This window comes from Myotis myotis, unplaced genomic scaffold (assembly GCF_014108235.1).
Source record: "Myotis myotis isolate mMyoMyo1 unplaced genomic scaffold, mMyoMyo1.p scaffold_m19_p_19, whole genome shotgun sequence".
In the NCBI taxonomy this organism is placed as follows: Eukaryota; Metazoa; Chordata; class Mammalia; order Chiroptera; family Vespertilionidae; genus Myotis; species Myotis myotis.
The window spans coordinates 25,122,372-25,137,500 of record NW_023416323.1 but is presented as its reverse complement, the minus strand read 5'-3'; the positions used below and the strand labels follow the sequence as shown (position 1 = coordinate 25,137,500).

The following is a 15,129-nucleotide window of genomic DNA, read 5'->3' as shown; positions in this document are numbered from 1 at the left end:
CTGTTTTAAAACCATTTCTCCAACACTACAACTGGGATTTGGCCTCAAATCAAGAAATGTTTCTAGCCCTAACTGGTTTGGCTCAGTGGATAGAGCATCTGCCTGTGGACTGAAGGATCCCAGGTTGGATTCCAGTCAAGGGCACATGCTCTGGTTGCCGGCTTGACCCCCAGTAGGGGGCATGCAGGAGGCAGCCAAACAATGATTCTCTCTCATTGATGTTTCTCTCTCCCTTCCTATCTGAAATCAATAAAAATGTATTTTTTAAAAACTTTTCTAAAACAAAAATAGTAAGTATAAAAAAGTCATGAAATATTTAAGAATGCTGTCTTTTGGTACATTTCCCAGACTAGCAGAATGCATAAGTGGAAGAAACCAATTACTTGAAGGTAATATAACAATCAATCATGTATGACATTAGAAAACGTTATCTTTTTTTTTTTTTTTAAATATATTTTATTGATTTTTTTACAGAGAGGAAGGGAGAGAGATAGAGAGTTAGAAACATCGATGAGAGAGAAACATCGATCAGCTGCCTCCTGCACATCTCCTGCTGGGGATATGCCCGCAACCCAGGTACATGCCCTTGACCGGAATCGAACCCGGGACCCCTCAGTCCACAGGCCGACGCTCTATCCACTGAGCCAAACCGGTTTCGGCGAGAAAACGTTATCTTTTTTTAAAATAATATTAAATTGATTTTAGAGAGAGAGAAAGGGGGAAGGGGAGTGAGAGCCAGACATGGATCGGCTGCTGCATGTGCCCTGACTGGGAATCCAATCGGCAACCTTTCCATGCACAGGACGATGCCCAACCAACTAAGCCACACTGTTCAGGGCAGAAATGTTATCTTGAACTTAAAGTTCTATCCCCAAAGTGTGGATTGAGAAGTTTAAAAAAAAAAAAAAAAAAAAAGACATTTAGACTTTCAGGACTCAGAAAATGTATGTTTCATGTGCCCTTTCTAAGGGAGCTGAGTATATACTCCAGTGAAGTTAGAGTGATAACCAAGAAAAAGAAATATGTGCAATACAAGAAATGGTAGATTTAACCAGGAGGGTTAAACTGACTCCAGTGCAGTAGTCCTAGCAGCCACCTAACCAGATTGGAACCTTGGAACCGAAAGAAGAGTGTCCTCAGGAAGAATAATGTAACTGATTTCAAGCTATAGACAAACTAGCTAAGAAGCTCAGACTTAAAAAAAAAAAAAAAAGCGCTCAATTTTTGTTGTTAATCTCACCTAAGGATATTTTTTCTACTGATTTTTAGAGAGAGTGGAAGGAGAGAGGGAGAGGGAGGAAGGGAGGGACAGAGAGAGATGGATCAGTTTGCCTCCTCCACATCCCCTACCAGGGATGGGGCCCACAACCTAGGCATGTACCCTGATCTGGAATCGAACCAGCAACCTTTAGGTGCATGGGATGATACCTAACCAACTGAGCCACACCAGCCAGGTTAATAAATCCGGGTTTTTAAATACCTTCTCCATAATATTGTGAGCAGGGGCAAGTCTGGGTTTTATGGAGCCTGAAGCCCTATAGCTTGATGGAATCCTACAATGAGGAGTCCCGAGGCCTCAGTTTCAAGGACAATATACCACTGCTTCCTGCACGGAAAGAAGCAGAAAATGGCACATCCCCCTTGTCTTGCCTACTTGCAGGATAGATGTGGGTCCACAACTGAGGTCTCACCAATCTAAGACCACACCCCAGCTGAGACTCAGAGGCTAGCAACCTCTAGAACCCCTTCTTGTGCCTGACAGCAACAGTGAGGGTTGCTCCCTCATTTCCAGAGGTAATAGGCATCGTAGTTCTGGTGGCAACCTTCAGTTTCCAGACCAACTCTCTGTTCCAGTGTAATTTGCTGTATTCTATTTGAGTTGTCGCAAATCTGCTGCCTTGACCTTCCTAGAGGGTTTGTGAGCTCCCCCTCTCCCCTTTAGTCATTTTCTGAGCTCAGTTCTAAGCCCTCTACACACCCAGCATCCTTTTCACAAGGCTTTGCTCCAGAGCAAGGTGTTGTGGTTTGCAGTTAGGAATCTTACTCTGCTCTCCTGTAGGGCCCAGCCTGAAAGGACCAAGGGAAGACAAAGCCTTCCCTCCCTACCCCCTATCCCAAGCTCATAGCAAGCCTGATCTAGTTACATTCACCGCACTGATTCTGCTGCCAACCTCTTGTTCCACCACACGCTCTACCTGGCTTGCCTCCCAGATCTTCCCAACCTTCTCTCCCAAGGGAGGAGAGAGATAAGGAAAAAGAAAGACCCTCAGCAGGAGCCAAGTTGTCTGAACTATTCCCAGTGCCCAGAGGAAGTAGGGACACAAGCTTTGTTTTCCTTTTAAAAAATATTTTTATTGTTTATTTTAGAGAGAGAAGGGAGAGGGAGAGATAGAAACATCACCAGCTGCCTCCTGCATGCCTCCCACTGGGGATCGAGTGGGCAACCCGGGCATGTGCCCTGACCAGGAATCCAACTGTGACCTCCTGGTGCATGGGACAACACTCAATCCACTGAGCCACACTGGCTGGGCACAAGCTTTGTTTTCTATGAAGAATGTGCCTGATGGAAACCCAGCAGCAAAAAAGGACTCCAAGGAAAGTCAAGAAGTGGCAATAAACAGGGAGACTGGGGACGCAGTCCTTTCCTAATACAAGGGAGGATCCCCAAACTCCCGTCCCCTCCAGTAGCGGCCTGCGCCCTGTGTACCCCAGCCCTCTCCCCACCAGTTTTCTCCTGGCCCTGGCGACCGCCACAACCGGGCCTTCCACTAAGGCCCAGGGTGCGCATTGGTGGACGATGCCCAGCTGAAGCTGCCCGGGCCGCGCGGCAGCACCAGGTCCAGGGCCAGGTCACGCTGCTCTTCCTCGGAAAACACGGGTCGGTATCCCAGCAGCTGCAGCGCGCCAGCACACAGCTCCTGCACCCGGCGGATCTTGGTGAAGGACAGCGCGTGGCGCCAGGCCTGGGAGACGTTGAGTGCGTCCCTGGACGTGGTCTTGAAGGCTTCGCGGCGCGCGCCAGGCCCGGACCCATGCGTGATGTTGTGGACCCAGGCCTCCAGCTGCGGCGTGAGGCTAAGGCCCGCGAAGGCGTACAGTGCTCGGATCTCGGGCAGCGGTGCTCGCGCCAGGTCCTCGAAGCGCACCAGGCGGTAGCGGCCACGCAAGAAGGGCGGTGGCTTGCGGGTGGCGGCCTCAGCGATGCGCACGTGGCTGCGGCACACCTCCCGCACCACGCGCAGGCCTGGGTCGGCCTCCACCCACGTGCCGTTTGTGCCCAGCACGATGCCATTGTCGCGCGCCAGGGCCTTGGCTGTCTGCTCGCGTGAGCGCAGCACCGCCCGTGGGTCACGCACCAGGTGCACGATGTGCAGGTTGAGAGCTGGGTCGGTGAGCAGCGGGTAGAGCACCTGCAGGTTGAAGAAGCGCACCTCCTTGAGCACCACGTGGCTGTAGGAGCGGCAGGCTTCCTGGGCGAGGCCGAAGGGCCTCCGTGCGCACAGCGGCTTGCACACGGCCTCGCTGCTGATGGCTCCGCGCGGAAAGGCGCTGCAGGCCGGCGGCGAGCACAGTGCGCGGCTCACGGCCCACTGGAAGAGGTCTGAGAGGTTGCGACGCCACGGCAGGTAGGCATCGAACACATCCATGTCACACAAGAAGACGGACCGCACCAGGTCACGCACGGCCATGTGCAGCGCCGGCGCGCTGCCCTGCGACAGGGCGGACCACACGTGCCACGCGGGCTCCATCAGGTAGAAGACATCGGGGTGCTGGCTGAAGAGCTGGCCCACGAAAGATGAGCCGGAGCGCCATGAAGACAGCACCAGCACATGCACCCGTTCCTCGCCATCTGCTGGGGATGTCAGCCTGGGCCGGGAGACCAGGAAGAGCAGGAGGCCGGTCTGCGCCAGCAGGAGCGCGGTCACCGTAGTGCTGGAGATGCGTGGCAGCCACATGCTGCGTGCAAGGGGCCTGCGGGAGGGAAGGTTAGCAGTTAGGGACCCACAGCGCCCTTGTCCACAACCCAACTTCTGCTCAGTGATTACAGGGGGGAGCAGCCCGAGGAAGGTGACATTTCTTTTTTTTTTTTTTTTTTTTAAATATATTTTATTGATTTTTTACAGAGAGGAAGGGAGAGAGATAGAGAGCCAGAAACATCGATGAGAGAGAAACATCGATCAGCTGCCTCCTGCACATCCCACACTGGGGATGTGCCCGCAACCCAGGTACATGCCCTTGACCGGAATCGAACCTGGGACCTTTCAGTCCGCAGGCTGACGCTCTATCCACTGAGCCAAACCGGTTTCGGCCGGAAGGTGACATTTCGACCTAAGCCATGATCTAGTCTATGCAGAGCAAAAGGCCAGTGGCAGAATATTATGGGAAATCCTCTTCTCTTCTCTTCACTTTTATTCTCTTCTCTTCCTCCCTCACTCCCTATCTGGTGAAGGAAATATTTTAATGTATATTTTTATTGATTTCAGAGAGGAAGGGAGGAGAGAGAAATAGAAACACCAACGAGAGAATCATTGATTGGCTGCCTCCTGCACGCCCCCTACTGGGGAATGGAGCCCTAACTGGGAATCTAATTCTGACCTCCTGGTTCATAGGTCAAGCAAGGCTCAACCACGAAGCAACACCGGCAGGGTTGAAGGAAATATTTTTAAAAACAAAAACTCCCGCCTTTTGGTTAAGAATTCCTTTTAGGGAGACGCGTTTCGGTTGTTTAGCTGAACAGCTTGATGGGTGATTTGGCTCCCTCAGGTTGAATCCTGGTTCAGCTACTTCCAAGCCTGTGATCTTGGACCAAACACTTAATCTCTCCATGACTCAGTTTACCCATCTGTAAAAAGGGGACAATACTGATCCTGGAGTATTGGTATGAGCATGGGGGCAGGGGGAATGTACTAAAGCTCCATAATGGATAGCTAGTATTTTCTACACATTGAGCTTCTGCATTGTCTGAAAAATTTTTACATGCAGATACAACTTTTGTTATTAAAAGTAAACAAACAAAGACAAAGAACACCAATTGTTGCCATCACCCACGGGGAGTAAAGTGCTGCAGGATGCTTGACTCCAGAGGGAGGGTGTCCTTCTGGAACCTGTGAGTTTGCAGAAGAAGTTCAGGGAGAGATAGGATGGAGCTGGAGAAGCTGGGAGGTGAGAGTGGAGTCAGGCCCCTTGTGGCTGCTTGCCATTTCCCTGCTGAGGTTACCCACCACGGCTCGGGACTGCGGGGTAACTGCCCACCTCTATCATGGGGGATGCCTGGAGGAGCCTCAGGTCCTGAGGAAGCAGCAGCCCCACTGGGGGAGCTAGCCCTGCCCTGGCTGCAGCGGGGCTCAGACCGGGTGCTGGATACATTTTTCCAAATGAGTGAACTGACTGTGTCTCCTGCTAAGTGCAGGAGAGAGGACTGGCTTGGAGTTCCTCCCCTGCCACTTAGGAGCTATGAGACCTGGGACAAATGACTTGAATTCTCCGAAGCTCAATTTCCTCCTTTGTAAATTGGGGATAACATTTAACCTCTTACAGTTGCTGTAAGGAATGCTGGGACAAACCCATAAGAGGAAAGGGCTTGGTGAGGTGGCATATTTATTCCCCAGATTATTCTTGCTGCGTTGAGCTGGGTCTGGAGAGGAAGAACCATGAGAGATCACCCAGATGAGACACCTGAGGTCACCTCTGCTTGGAATCCCAACACTTCCCAGGCCCACCTCTCACCCCAACCACCCTGAACCCTTTGGTGAATCTTTAAATGTCGTGCTTGTGCTGCAGAAAGGAACACTGAGCCTTCCACACCCCAAGGTTCCCAAGTCTTCTCCTCTGCACCTGTTGCTCCTGCAATGATCAAGGATGAGGTGCTTTGGAAGATAGGGGCCTGGAAGTTTCCCCCTTAGTTTCACAGTATTTGCTCCCTAATAACACCCTCCCTGCCCATGTCCCCACTGAGAGAAGCCAGGGTCTAGACCAGCGGTTCTCAACCTGTGGGTCACGACCCCTTTGGCAGTCGAATGACCTTTCACAGGGGTCGCCTAAGGCCATCCTGCATATCAGATATTTACATTATGATTCATAACAGTAGCAACATTACAGTTATGAAGTAGCAATGAAAATAATTTTATGGTTGGGCCACAACATGAGGAACTGTATTTAAAGGGCCGGAAGGTTGAGAACCACTGATCTAGATCATGAGCAGATCCCATCTCTGTGGCTTCCCCTTATTGGTAGGCTGTAGGAGTGGAAGGAGGATGCTCAATAGCTGCCATCTGCTAACTCCAGAACTGCCTCCTGGATCCCATGCCCACTCCTGGAAAACCTAGAAGACATGGAGAGTAACCACCCATCTGCTCTGCACTTGTTGTCTCCTCTCCTTGAGGGTGTGCTCCCCCTGAGAGCAGGGGGCAGGAGAGGAAGGGAACTCACAACTGGTGTGCTGACAGAAGTCACATCAAGTGTGAGATGCTTTATATCCACTCTATTATTTAACTCAGCAGCCCCTGAGGCGGCCATTATGATCTCAGTTTATTAGGTAAAGGACCCCAAGGCTTAAAGAGACAGCAGGAAACTGGGACTCCAACCCTGGACTTCCATTGCTAAGCTCCTGGCACTTTCTTAAAAAAATAAAAAAATTTATATATATATGTATAATTTCAGAGAAGAAGGGAGAGGGAGAGAGAGATAGAAACATCAATGATGAGAGAGAATCCTTGATCAGCTGCCTGGTCGGGAATCAAACTGTGACCTTCTGGTTCATAGGCTGTCGCTCAACCGCTGAGCCATGCTGGCCAGGCGCTCCTCACACTTTCTGATCCCAGTCGGCTGGCCTGTCCAGTCCCTGCGGAGTGCAGGAGTCTGATGCGTTGGCTCAAGCACAGCTGCCTGGACAGCCCAGCCCCCCCCTGCAGAGAAGGATCTTGACCACAGGCCAAGGTGCTTGTTACCTGCACTCCAGGGAAGCCAGAGGTCTTCTTAAGTGACTCACACAATACAGGAACTGCTATCTGATCCTGCTATTGGAACTCAAGAGCTAGGAAGGGGGGTGGAAACATCCTATGCCACGTAGGCTGTCCAGCGAAGTCCAGGTCCCCATAAAGAGCCTTATGTGCAGCACACCTACCAACTGACCCAGGGTTCGAAGTTAGGAAGAACATGTCAGGCAGGCACGGTGACGTGTACTTTTATCTTCATGATTGAATTTTATCCTCCCCGAGCCCCTAGGAGGTAGAAATTATCCCTGTTTGTTTTAATTGAGGCAGTGGGTTCAGACAATGAGTACTCAGCCAGTAAGGACAGAACAGAGGTTTAAATCCAAGTGCCCGACCCCCCGTGGAGGGCCTGGGGTGGGTCGCTTCCTAAGCCTTTGTGTACTAGTTCCCCATCCTGGAAGTCCCCTGCCCTCCCCTATGAATTCTTTCCTGTTTAAAGTCATTTGGGAGGCACATATTTATAATATGTTCAATTTTTGGAAAAGATATCACACAGAAGTGGCACAAAATAATATTCAGATGAGGGCATCGTGGGCTCATGTTTTATTTGTGAAAAACTAGGAAAGGGGTCCCATCCTCTGGCAGACACAGCCCCACACCCAAGCACAAGAGCCACTCAATCAAAAGGAAGAGACATCCTCTGTCCCCTATGGGCCTCCCCTGCCTTTCAGTTCCACCAAGTCTTTGATGATGTTGATAATGATGATGAAAATAATCATGCATTTCAGTCAAGCACAAGAGGCCATAGAAAGAATAGAAAGTTTCCTCTTCTACTCTGACACCCAGAACCACCTTCCACTTTCTCAAGTTACTGAAACTGTTTCATCAGAAAGTCTTTGAAAAATTATTTTTGTCAAAATAATCCACATAGCTTGCCCTGGCTGGGTGGCGCAGCTGGTTGGAGTGTCGTCCTGTGCACCAAAAGGTAGTGGGTTCGATTCCTGATCAGAACACATACTTAGGTTGCAGGTTCAATTACCAGTTAGGGGGCATATAGGAGGGCAACCAATCGATGTTTCTCTTTCACACTGATGTTTCTCTCTCTCTCCCTAAGAAAATCAATGAAAACATATCCTATGGGTGAGGATTTAAAAATAATAACAATCCGCCCTAACCGGTTTGGCTCAGTGGATAGAGCGTCAGCCTGCAGACTGAAAGGTCCCAGGTTCGATTCCAGTCAAGGGCATGTACCTTGGTTGCGGGCACTACCCAAGTAGGAGGTGTGCAGGAGGCAGCTGATCGATGTTTCTCTCTCATCGATGTTTCTAACTCTCTATCCCTCTTCCTTCCTCTCTGTGAAAAATCAATAAAATATATAAAAAAATAAATAAAAATAAATAAAATAAAAAATAATCCATTTAGCTTAAATAAACATAAGGTATCCCTGGAAGTTTATACAAGAGAGCGAGCATATTAGTTCCCCCTGAAAGAGGAAGGAAAGAGCTGGAGCCCAGGAATCTAGCTGTCTAGGCAGCGCTGACTTGCAGCCCAGCTTTGCCTGCCCTTAACTCAGCAGCACCTCCTGTCACCAGCCTTTCCCAGCCCTGGCACAGAATCTAAGGGAGTGAAATGTAATTGTAGGTACAAATCCCTGACTCAGATTTCTCTCAGTTCAGCATCAGCCGGAGGCCATCCCTGTTCAGGAATCCCAAAGGCCAGAGAAAATGGGTTCTGGATGTGGGATCAGTGGACTCTAGGTATCAAGGGCCACCCCACCGGGGGCAAAACAGCTCTAATGGAGCCTGGCCACTCATTAGGGAGAAAGCTAAAAAGGAGGGAAGGAAAGAAGACAAAAGGAGGGAGAGAGAAGAGAGAAAAATCAAGCAGAGAGGGAGGAAGAGAGAGACAGGAGGGGGAAGGTGAGTGCTCATGGCAGAGTGGGTACAGGACCATCAGTAAATACCGTCCACTGAGGGCTTCTTGTATGCCAAGCCTTTTCTACCATCTTCAGGTTTAATCTTCACAACAACCCTATGAAGTAGACCTGATGCTCATCCTATTTTACAAACGGAGAAACTGAGACTTAGAAAGATTAAGGAACTTGCCTAGAGGACCCACACACACATAGCAGCTGAGTCAGAATTTGAACCCTCTAAGGTCAGAGTTTTTAACTATATAGTATCAAGTGGAAAAACACAAGTAACAAAATACACACAGATACACATACCAAGTGTGTTAATTGTGTATGATACCAATTGTGTTTAAAAAAACACACACACACACACACACACACGAATAGCCAAGGGCACCATCAATAAAATAAAAGGACACCCACAGATGGGAGAAAATGTTTGCAAATCATAAACACAACAAAAGACTTATATTCAAAATACAAGTATATAAAATGCTGTTACAACTCCACATAAAAGACAACCTGATATTTAAATGGGCAAAAGATTTAAGTAGAAATTTCTCCAAAGAAGATGTACAGCTAACCTATAAGCACATGAAAAGATGCTTGACATTTTTAGTCACTAGAGAAATGCAAATCAAAACTACAATGAGAGCCTAGCCAGTGCTCAGTGGTTAGATCATCAGCCTGTGGGCTGAAGGGTCTCGGGTTCGATTCTGGTCAAGGGCACATTGGTTGTAGGCTCAATCCCCCGCTCTGTTTGGGGTGCATGCAGGAGGCAACCAATCGTTGTGGTCTCTCTCTCACATCGATGTGTCTTTCTGTCTCTCCCCCTCCCTTGCACTCTCAAAAAATCATTCAATGGGAAATATATATATTCTCGGGTGAGGATTAATGAAAAAAATATGAGAGCCCACTTTCACCCACTAGGATGGCTATAATGAAAAAGGTAGATAATATCAAGTGTTAGTGAGAATGAGGAGAAATTGGAACCCTCCTACACTGCTGACAGGAATGGGAGATGGTGCAGTTGCTGTGGAAAACAGGCAGTTCCTCTAAAGTTTAAACACTCTTTACCATGTAGCAACCCCACTCCAAAATATATACCCAAGAGAACTGAAACCACGTCCACACAAAAACTTGTTCATGAACTGTCATAGTAGCATTATTCCAATGGCCCAGAATGGAAACATTTCAAATAGTCATCAATTGATGAACGGATAAACAAGATGTGATGTATCCATACAACTGAATATTATTTGCAATAAAAAAGGAATGAGAAAAAAAGGAATGAAGTACCGATACATGCCACAACATGGATGAACCTTGAGGTGATTAACGCACAACACTAAATATACCACAAGCCAGTGAATTGTACACTTTAAAAGGATGAAAGTGTAAACTTTAATGTATGTGTATTATATCTCAATAACGCTGTTCTAATAATTACACAAGTATGTGTATTTATAAGAGGAAATCTGGAAGGATGCGTGCGAAATATTAGTGATTATTTTCTATGGCCAGATTATAAGTATTGATTTTTCTTATTAGTGTTTTGCTGCATTTTCCCAGATAGTCTACAATAAACTTTTATTACTTTGGGAATCATAAAATCAGTTCTTTTTAGTTGGTTAAGGAAGCATGGGTACAGTTTGCCTGCTCCAGCCTCCACTGCAGGGAGAGAGATGCCTGCTTATCTACCTCCCAGCTGATGTGGTATCCAGATGACCAGAAGGCTGGGGAGTGGGATGAATTACCTCCTATGCAGTGATAGTGTGGAGGCTCACATGCCCAGTGAGTTGGGCTGGGCTGTAGCACAACAGGTGGCTGACCCCAAGCCCTAGCACATCTGGCATCTCTCTGCCTGCCCTATGAGCAACTGTGTGGCTCTAGGAGGCTGGAGTCACACAACCCAGATGTTGCTGGAGGAGACAGATTTGCCTGCAAGAATCTAGTGGGAAATGAAATCAAATTAGTCTGGGAAAAGAGCCCCAAGTCCCCTAGCTCAGAGTCACCCTGGGGGAACTTTAGAGCAGATAACCCATAAACCCCTTTCCCTAGCTCTGAGCGTTGGGGATCCTCAAAGTACACTTTGCATAGAACCTGGCAGCTGGAGGGCCCTACAGTCTGGGCCTTCCACCTTCTCATTACCACCTCTTCTCATTAATAACACACGCACGTTATGGAGGTAGAGGGTGTACATTTAACACATTCCCCTGTGTTCCCTCAGGTGTTGACTGAGCCCTTCTATTTTTTTATTTTTATTTTTTAAATATATTTTATTGATTTTTTACAGAGAGGAAGGAAGAGGAATAGAGAGTTAGAATCATCGATGGGAGAGAAACACTGATCAGCTGCCTTCTGCACACCCCCTACTGGGGATGTGCCCGCAACCAAGGTACATGCCCTTGACCGGAATCGAACCTGGACCCTTCAGTCCGCAGGCCGACGCTCTATCCACTGAGCCAAACCGGCTAGGGCAGACTGAGCCCTTTTATTACAGAGATCATCTGTAATGTTCTCCGGTTTATTTTTGTAAGCTTTTATTTTAATGGATTGATTTTTAAAAAGTGAATCATTCTTACAAGTCAATGACATAAAAAGAGACTGTTTTAGAAGAAAACAACTCAAAACACATAACAAGTTGTGAACCTTGTTTGAATTCTGATCCAAACCAAGCAACCGCAAGAAGATATCTTTAAAGCAGAGAAATTTGAATATGAACTGAGTACTGTATTAGGTGATATTGAGAAACCATTGTTAATGCTATTATCACTACCCAGAATTCTCTTGTTTATGCATTGCTATCTCCCCTTACGAGAATAGAAGCAGGATGTGGTCTGTCTCATTAGAGGAAGGAGGCAGTAGCACAGTGGTTAATAGTGTGACTCCACTTGATCATCTACTGTGTGATGTTGGGCAAGTTACTTAATCTCTCTGTGCCTTTTCCCCCCTAATCTATAAAACGGGGGAAATAAAACAGGGCTGGCAAAAGTAGGTTTACATAATACAAATAAATAATAAATAAATAATACAAGAATAAACTGTTTCACATACTCCGAACGGTAAACCTACTTTTGCCCATCCCTGTATAACCCAAAGCATGGGCTTAATTTGACAATTAAATGAGTTAATATTTATAAAGCACTTAGGACAATATCTAGTACCAAGTACACTTATAAGTACCTGTTCAGGATTGTCCCAAACCCTGGGTTACAACTATATTCTATATGAATACAAGGGAAACCTTGGATTTGACAAGGAAAACTCAAGGACGATAGCCTAACCAGGTGCAGGTGACTCTGGCAAGCCAGGCAGGGGCAGGACATGGACATAGAAAACAGAGAACAGTGGGGAAAGGCCAGAAGCCTGGCTTCTGAAGCCAGACTGGGTTCAGATCCTGCCTCTACAACCACTGAGGCCTGTGACTGAGCAAGTCACCCCTAAGCTCCCTGGGCTTCAGGTTATCACAGCAGGTACCACAGAGGAGTGAATGGGACACTCTGATCTTAGCATAGTCAGCCCTCACTGAGCAGCACACTATTCTTACTGTTTTCACTATTCTTACTGTTTTGAGAGAGGGAGAGAGAGAGCGAGAGAGAGAAACATGGATCAGTGGCCTCCCGCACGCACCCCGATCGGGATTGAACCTGCAACCTGGGTATGTGCCCTGACTGGGAATCAACCCAACACTTTTTGATGCACTGGACTACGCTCAACCAACCGAGCCACACCGGCCAGGGGGCAGCACACTATTCTAATTAACTCATGGTTTCAGGGCAGCCAAAGCCTTTGTGTTCTGTAGGCCTCAGTTTTCCCATGCCCACGCCTCTGGTACAAGAAGGAAGGAAAAGGAGGGTTGACATTTGCTGGGCACCTATGCGGAGGCCAAGAGAGGTCTCCTTGCTGCCCAAGCAGGGTCTGCCGGACTCAAACCAGCTGGATCTGGTTCCAAATTCACTCTCCAAGCTGCTGCTCCTCAGGCGCTCCCAGGAAAAAGCCCTTGGAGAGCGATCTAGATGAAAGCCACCCTTTGACACTCAAGTTTCAGGAGACGAGGGATCCCCAGCCGTGATCTCGTGATGCCGCCGAGTGAGGCTGGAGCCCCGGAAGACACTTTAAAACCAGTGCCTGGGGCAGCGATGCCCTTTGCGCGTTCAGATAAACCATCCCCTTCAGCCCCGCCCCGCCCCCCAAGTTGCAAGATTAATGCCCCCCGCCAACTGTGCCACTGGCTCAGCCCCAAGCCCGCCTAAGGTGGGGGCAGCCGCGCGGCGAGGGGACGAACCAACATACCCCCAAGCTGGGGGTCCTTGGCTGACCTGGCGAGGCTTCCGAGGCTCCGAAAAGGCTTCTTGTCTCTTCCAAGTTCCACTCCACAGCCTGCTGTCTCTTCCCTGGGAGTCCGCACGGGCTGATTTGTTCCGTTGAGACCCCAAAGTTACTAAGGGGCACCCGGTGATACCAGGGATGGATGGGGCTTTACGGATACCAAGATATTGGCGGCACCTGGGGACCCACGGCGGAGGAACCTGTAAACAGGGCAGGAGTTCCCGTAAAAAAGAGAGGCGTCATAAGATGTTGGGGTGGCGGCGGTCCTGGCGCTACAAGGACCAGATCCGTCCTGACCCGGGGTCCCCCGCCCGCACCAGCCCCGTGGCCCCCGGCGCTACCTGTGCGGCCGCCGGCGGCCTGCGCGCAGTTCGGCGCTGCCCGCTGCGAGCGGAGCGCACACAATGAGGCGCTTTCAGACGTGGCTGCGGTCCCGAGCCGGCCGGCGGGAGCCAGGGTGGGAGGGAAGAAAGAAGCCGGTTGGCCCCCGGCTCCGACTACCAGCCCCACACGGGCCGGGGGCCACGCCTTGGGGGTGGGACAGCTGGCTAGGGGCGGGCGCCGGAGGGCCCCGGATAAGAGGAGGCACAGGTGGGCTCTGGAGTTGCAGGAGGCGCACTGTTTGGGGGAGGGCTCTAGCAGAGTCACCTCTCATCTCACTAATTGACCAAAACAGCCCCAAAAAGGGAGGTTCCCAGGAGCACAAAAGGCCCTTGTGAAGGAAAAAATTAATCTTAATTTTGCCCCTCCTCGCTCTCGGTGGCATTCTCGCAGCGAAGTGACTTGGAATCCAAACCAGCTTCCCAAGGCCCCAGCCTCAGCCCTAAGTCAAGTACGTACAAGGCACCTTGATGCCAGGTGAACCCACGAAGTAGTGGAGCTGTGAGGGGCTGGGACACCAGGTGGCCCGCAGGAACTAGGCCCGAAGCTGGGTGGCTGCCCCTCTCCTCCCCTCCCTGCTCTAGCCAAGAAGGCAGCGAATCCCCGGATAAATACAGGATATGTTTCAGTAAATAAAGCAGATCGCCCCCGCCCCCGCCGCCCCCCCCCCCCCCCCCCCCGATAAAACAGCAGAGTCCAGGCATCTGAAAATAGTAGACAATTCTGACCTCTGGGAATCTGCGGTGGGTTCTAAAAGAAGTCTGCTGCGAAAGTATAGATTAGTGCATTCTTTCCAGGTTGTGGCTTGGCAGGATGAGTTAAAATCCTTAAGAACAGCCATAAGCTTTCTGAATTAATAATTCCTTTCTAGGATCTATCTTAAGGAAATAAACCAGCAACAAGGATTTGTACACAGGGTTCAAAGAAGTGTATGACAGCAAAATATATAACAAAATATGTGTACCAGAATGCCAACAGTGGTAACTTCTGGGTAGCGAAGTTACTACTTTATTTTCTTTAGGTTTAATTACACATTTCCCCCAATAGACATTTAGAACTGCTCTGATCAGAAAGAAACTTCTTTTTAAAAGCATGAACATGAGAGAAAGGGGAAGATATAGAATTGCTTTGTTTACCTTAATGATGGGACCCAAGTGGGGCCTTAAAGGCCTCACCTGATTCAAACAGAAACTGGATAATCATTTCAAAAAATTAGGGATCGCCCCCTCCAAATATTGAGTGAGGCTGTGTAAAGGCTTCTTGTCGTCTCTTCCAAGTTCCACTCCACAGTGGAGCCACTTGGGGAGTAAGTGAGCTGGAGCCCCGGAAGACACTTTAAAACTAGTTACTCCAAATATTGAGTAACCTGACTTAGCTATTGGTACAACTCAGTGGATAAAATCCTGTATATTTCTCACGTTTTCTCTTGCAACTACACTGTGTGATTCAGGTTCAGAAGCTACGAATATCTGATCTGTAAATATGACATTCATCAGACACAGTTGTAATTTTCCAGCCTGTGGTTTCCACATGCAATGTGGATTCCACCAAACACTCACATTTACTTGGGGC

The 15,129-nt window shown here is 48.8% G+C and overlaps 1 protein-coding gene across 2 annotated transcripts; it reads right to left on the bottom strand.

Moving 5' to 3' along the window:
• Positions 1–2,414: 2,414 nt before the first annotated feature.
• Positions 2,415–13,632, bottom strand: LOC118674868 (carbohydrate sulfotransferase 6). Of its 2 annotated transcripts, none has more exons than XM_036347001.1 (3): positions 13,518–13,632; positions 13,167–13,376; positions 2,415–3,972 (listed from the first exon to the last, which is right to left on the bottom strand). In XM_036347001.1, exon 3 carries the CDS (start codon positions 3,954–3,956, stop codon positions 2,769–2,771), a length of 1,188 nt encoding a protein of 395 aa, XP_036202894.1. In that variant the 5' UTR covers positions 3,957–3,972; positions 13,167–13,376; positions 13,518–13,632; the 3' UTR covers positions 2,415–2,768. The 2 variants fall into 2 exon arrangements, with proteins under 2 accessions (XP_036202894.1, XP_036202895.1); XM_036347002.1 differs by having other exon boundaries at positions 2,415–3,957.
• Positions 13,633–15,129: the final 1,497 nt, after the last annotated feature.

Coding starts and splice junctions, on each gene's coding strand:
- LOC118674868 (XM_036347001.1), bottom strand. CDS start 3,956: ATGTGGCTGCCACGCATCTCCAGCACTACGGTGACCGCGCTCCTGCTG.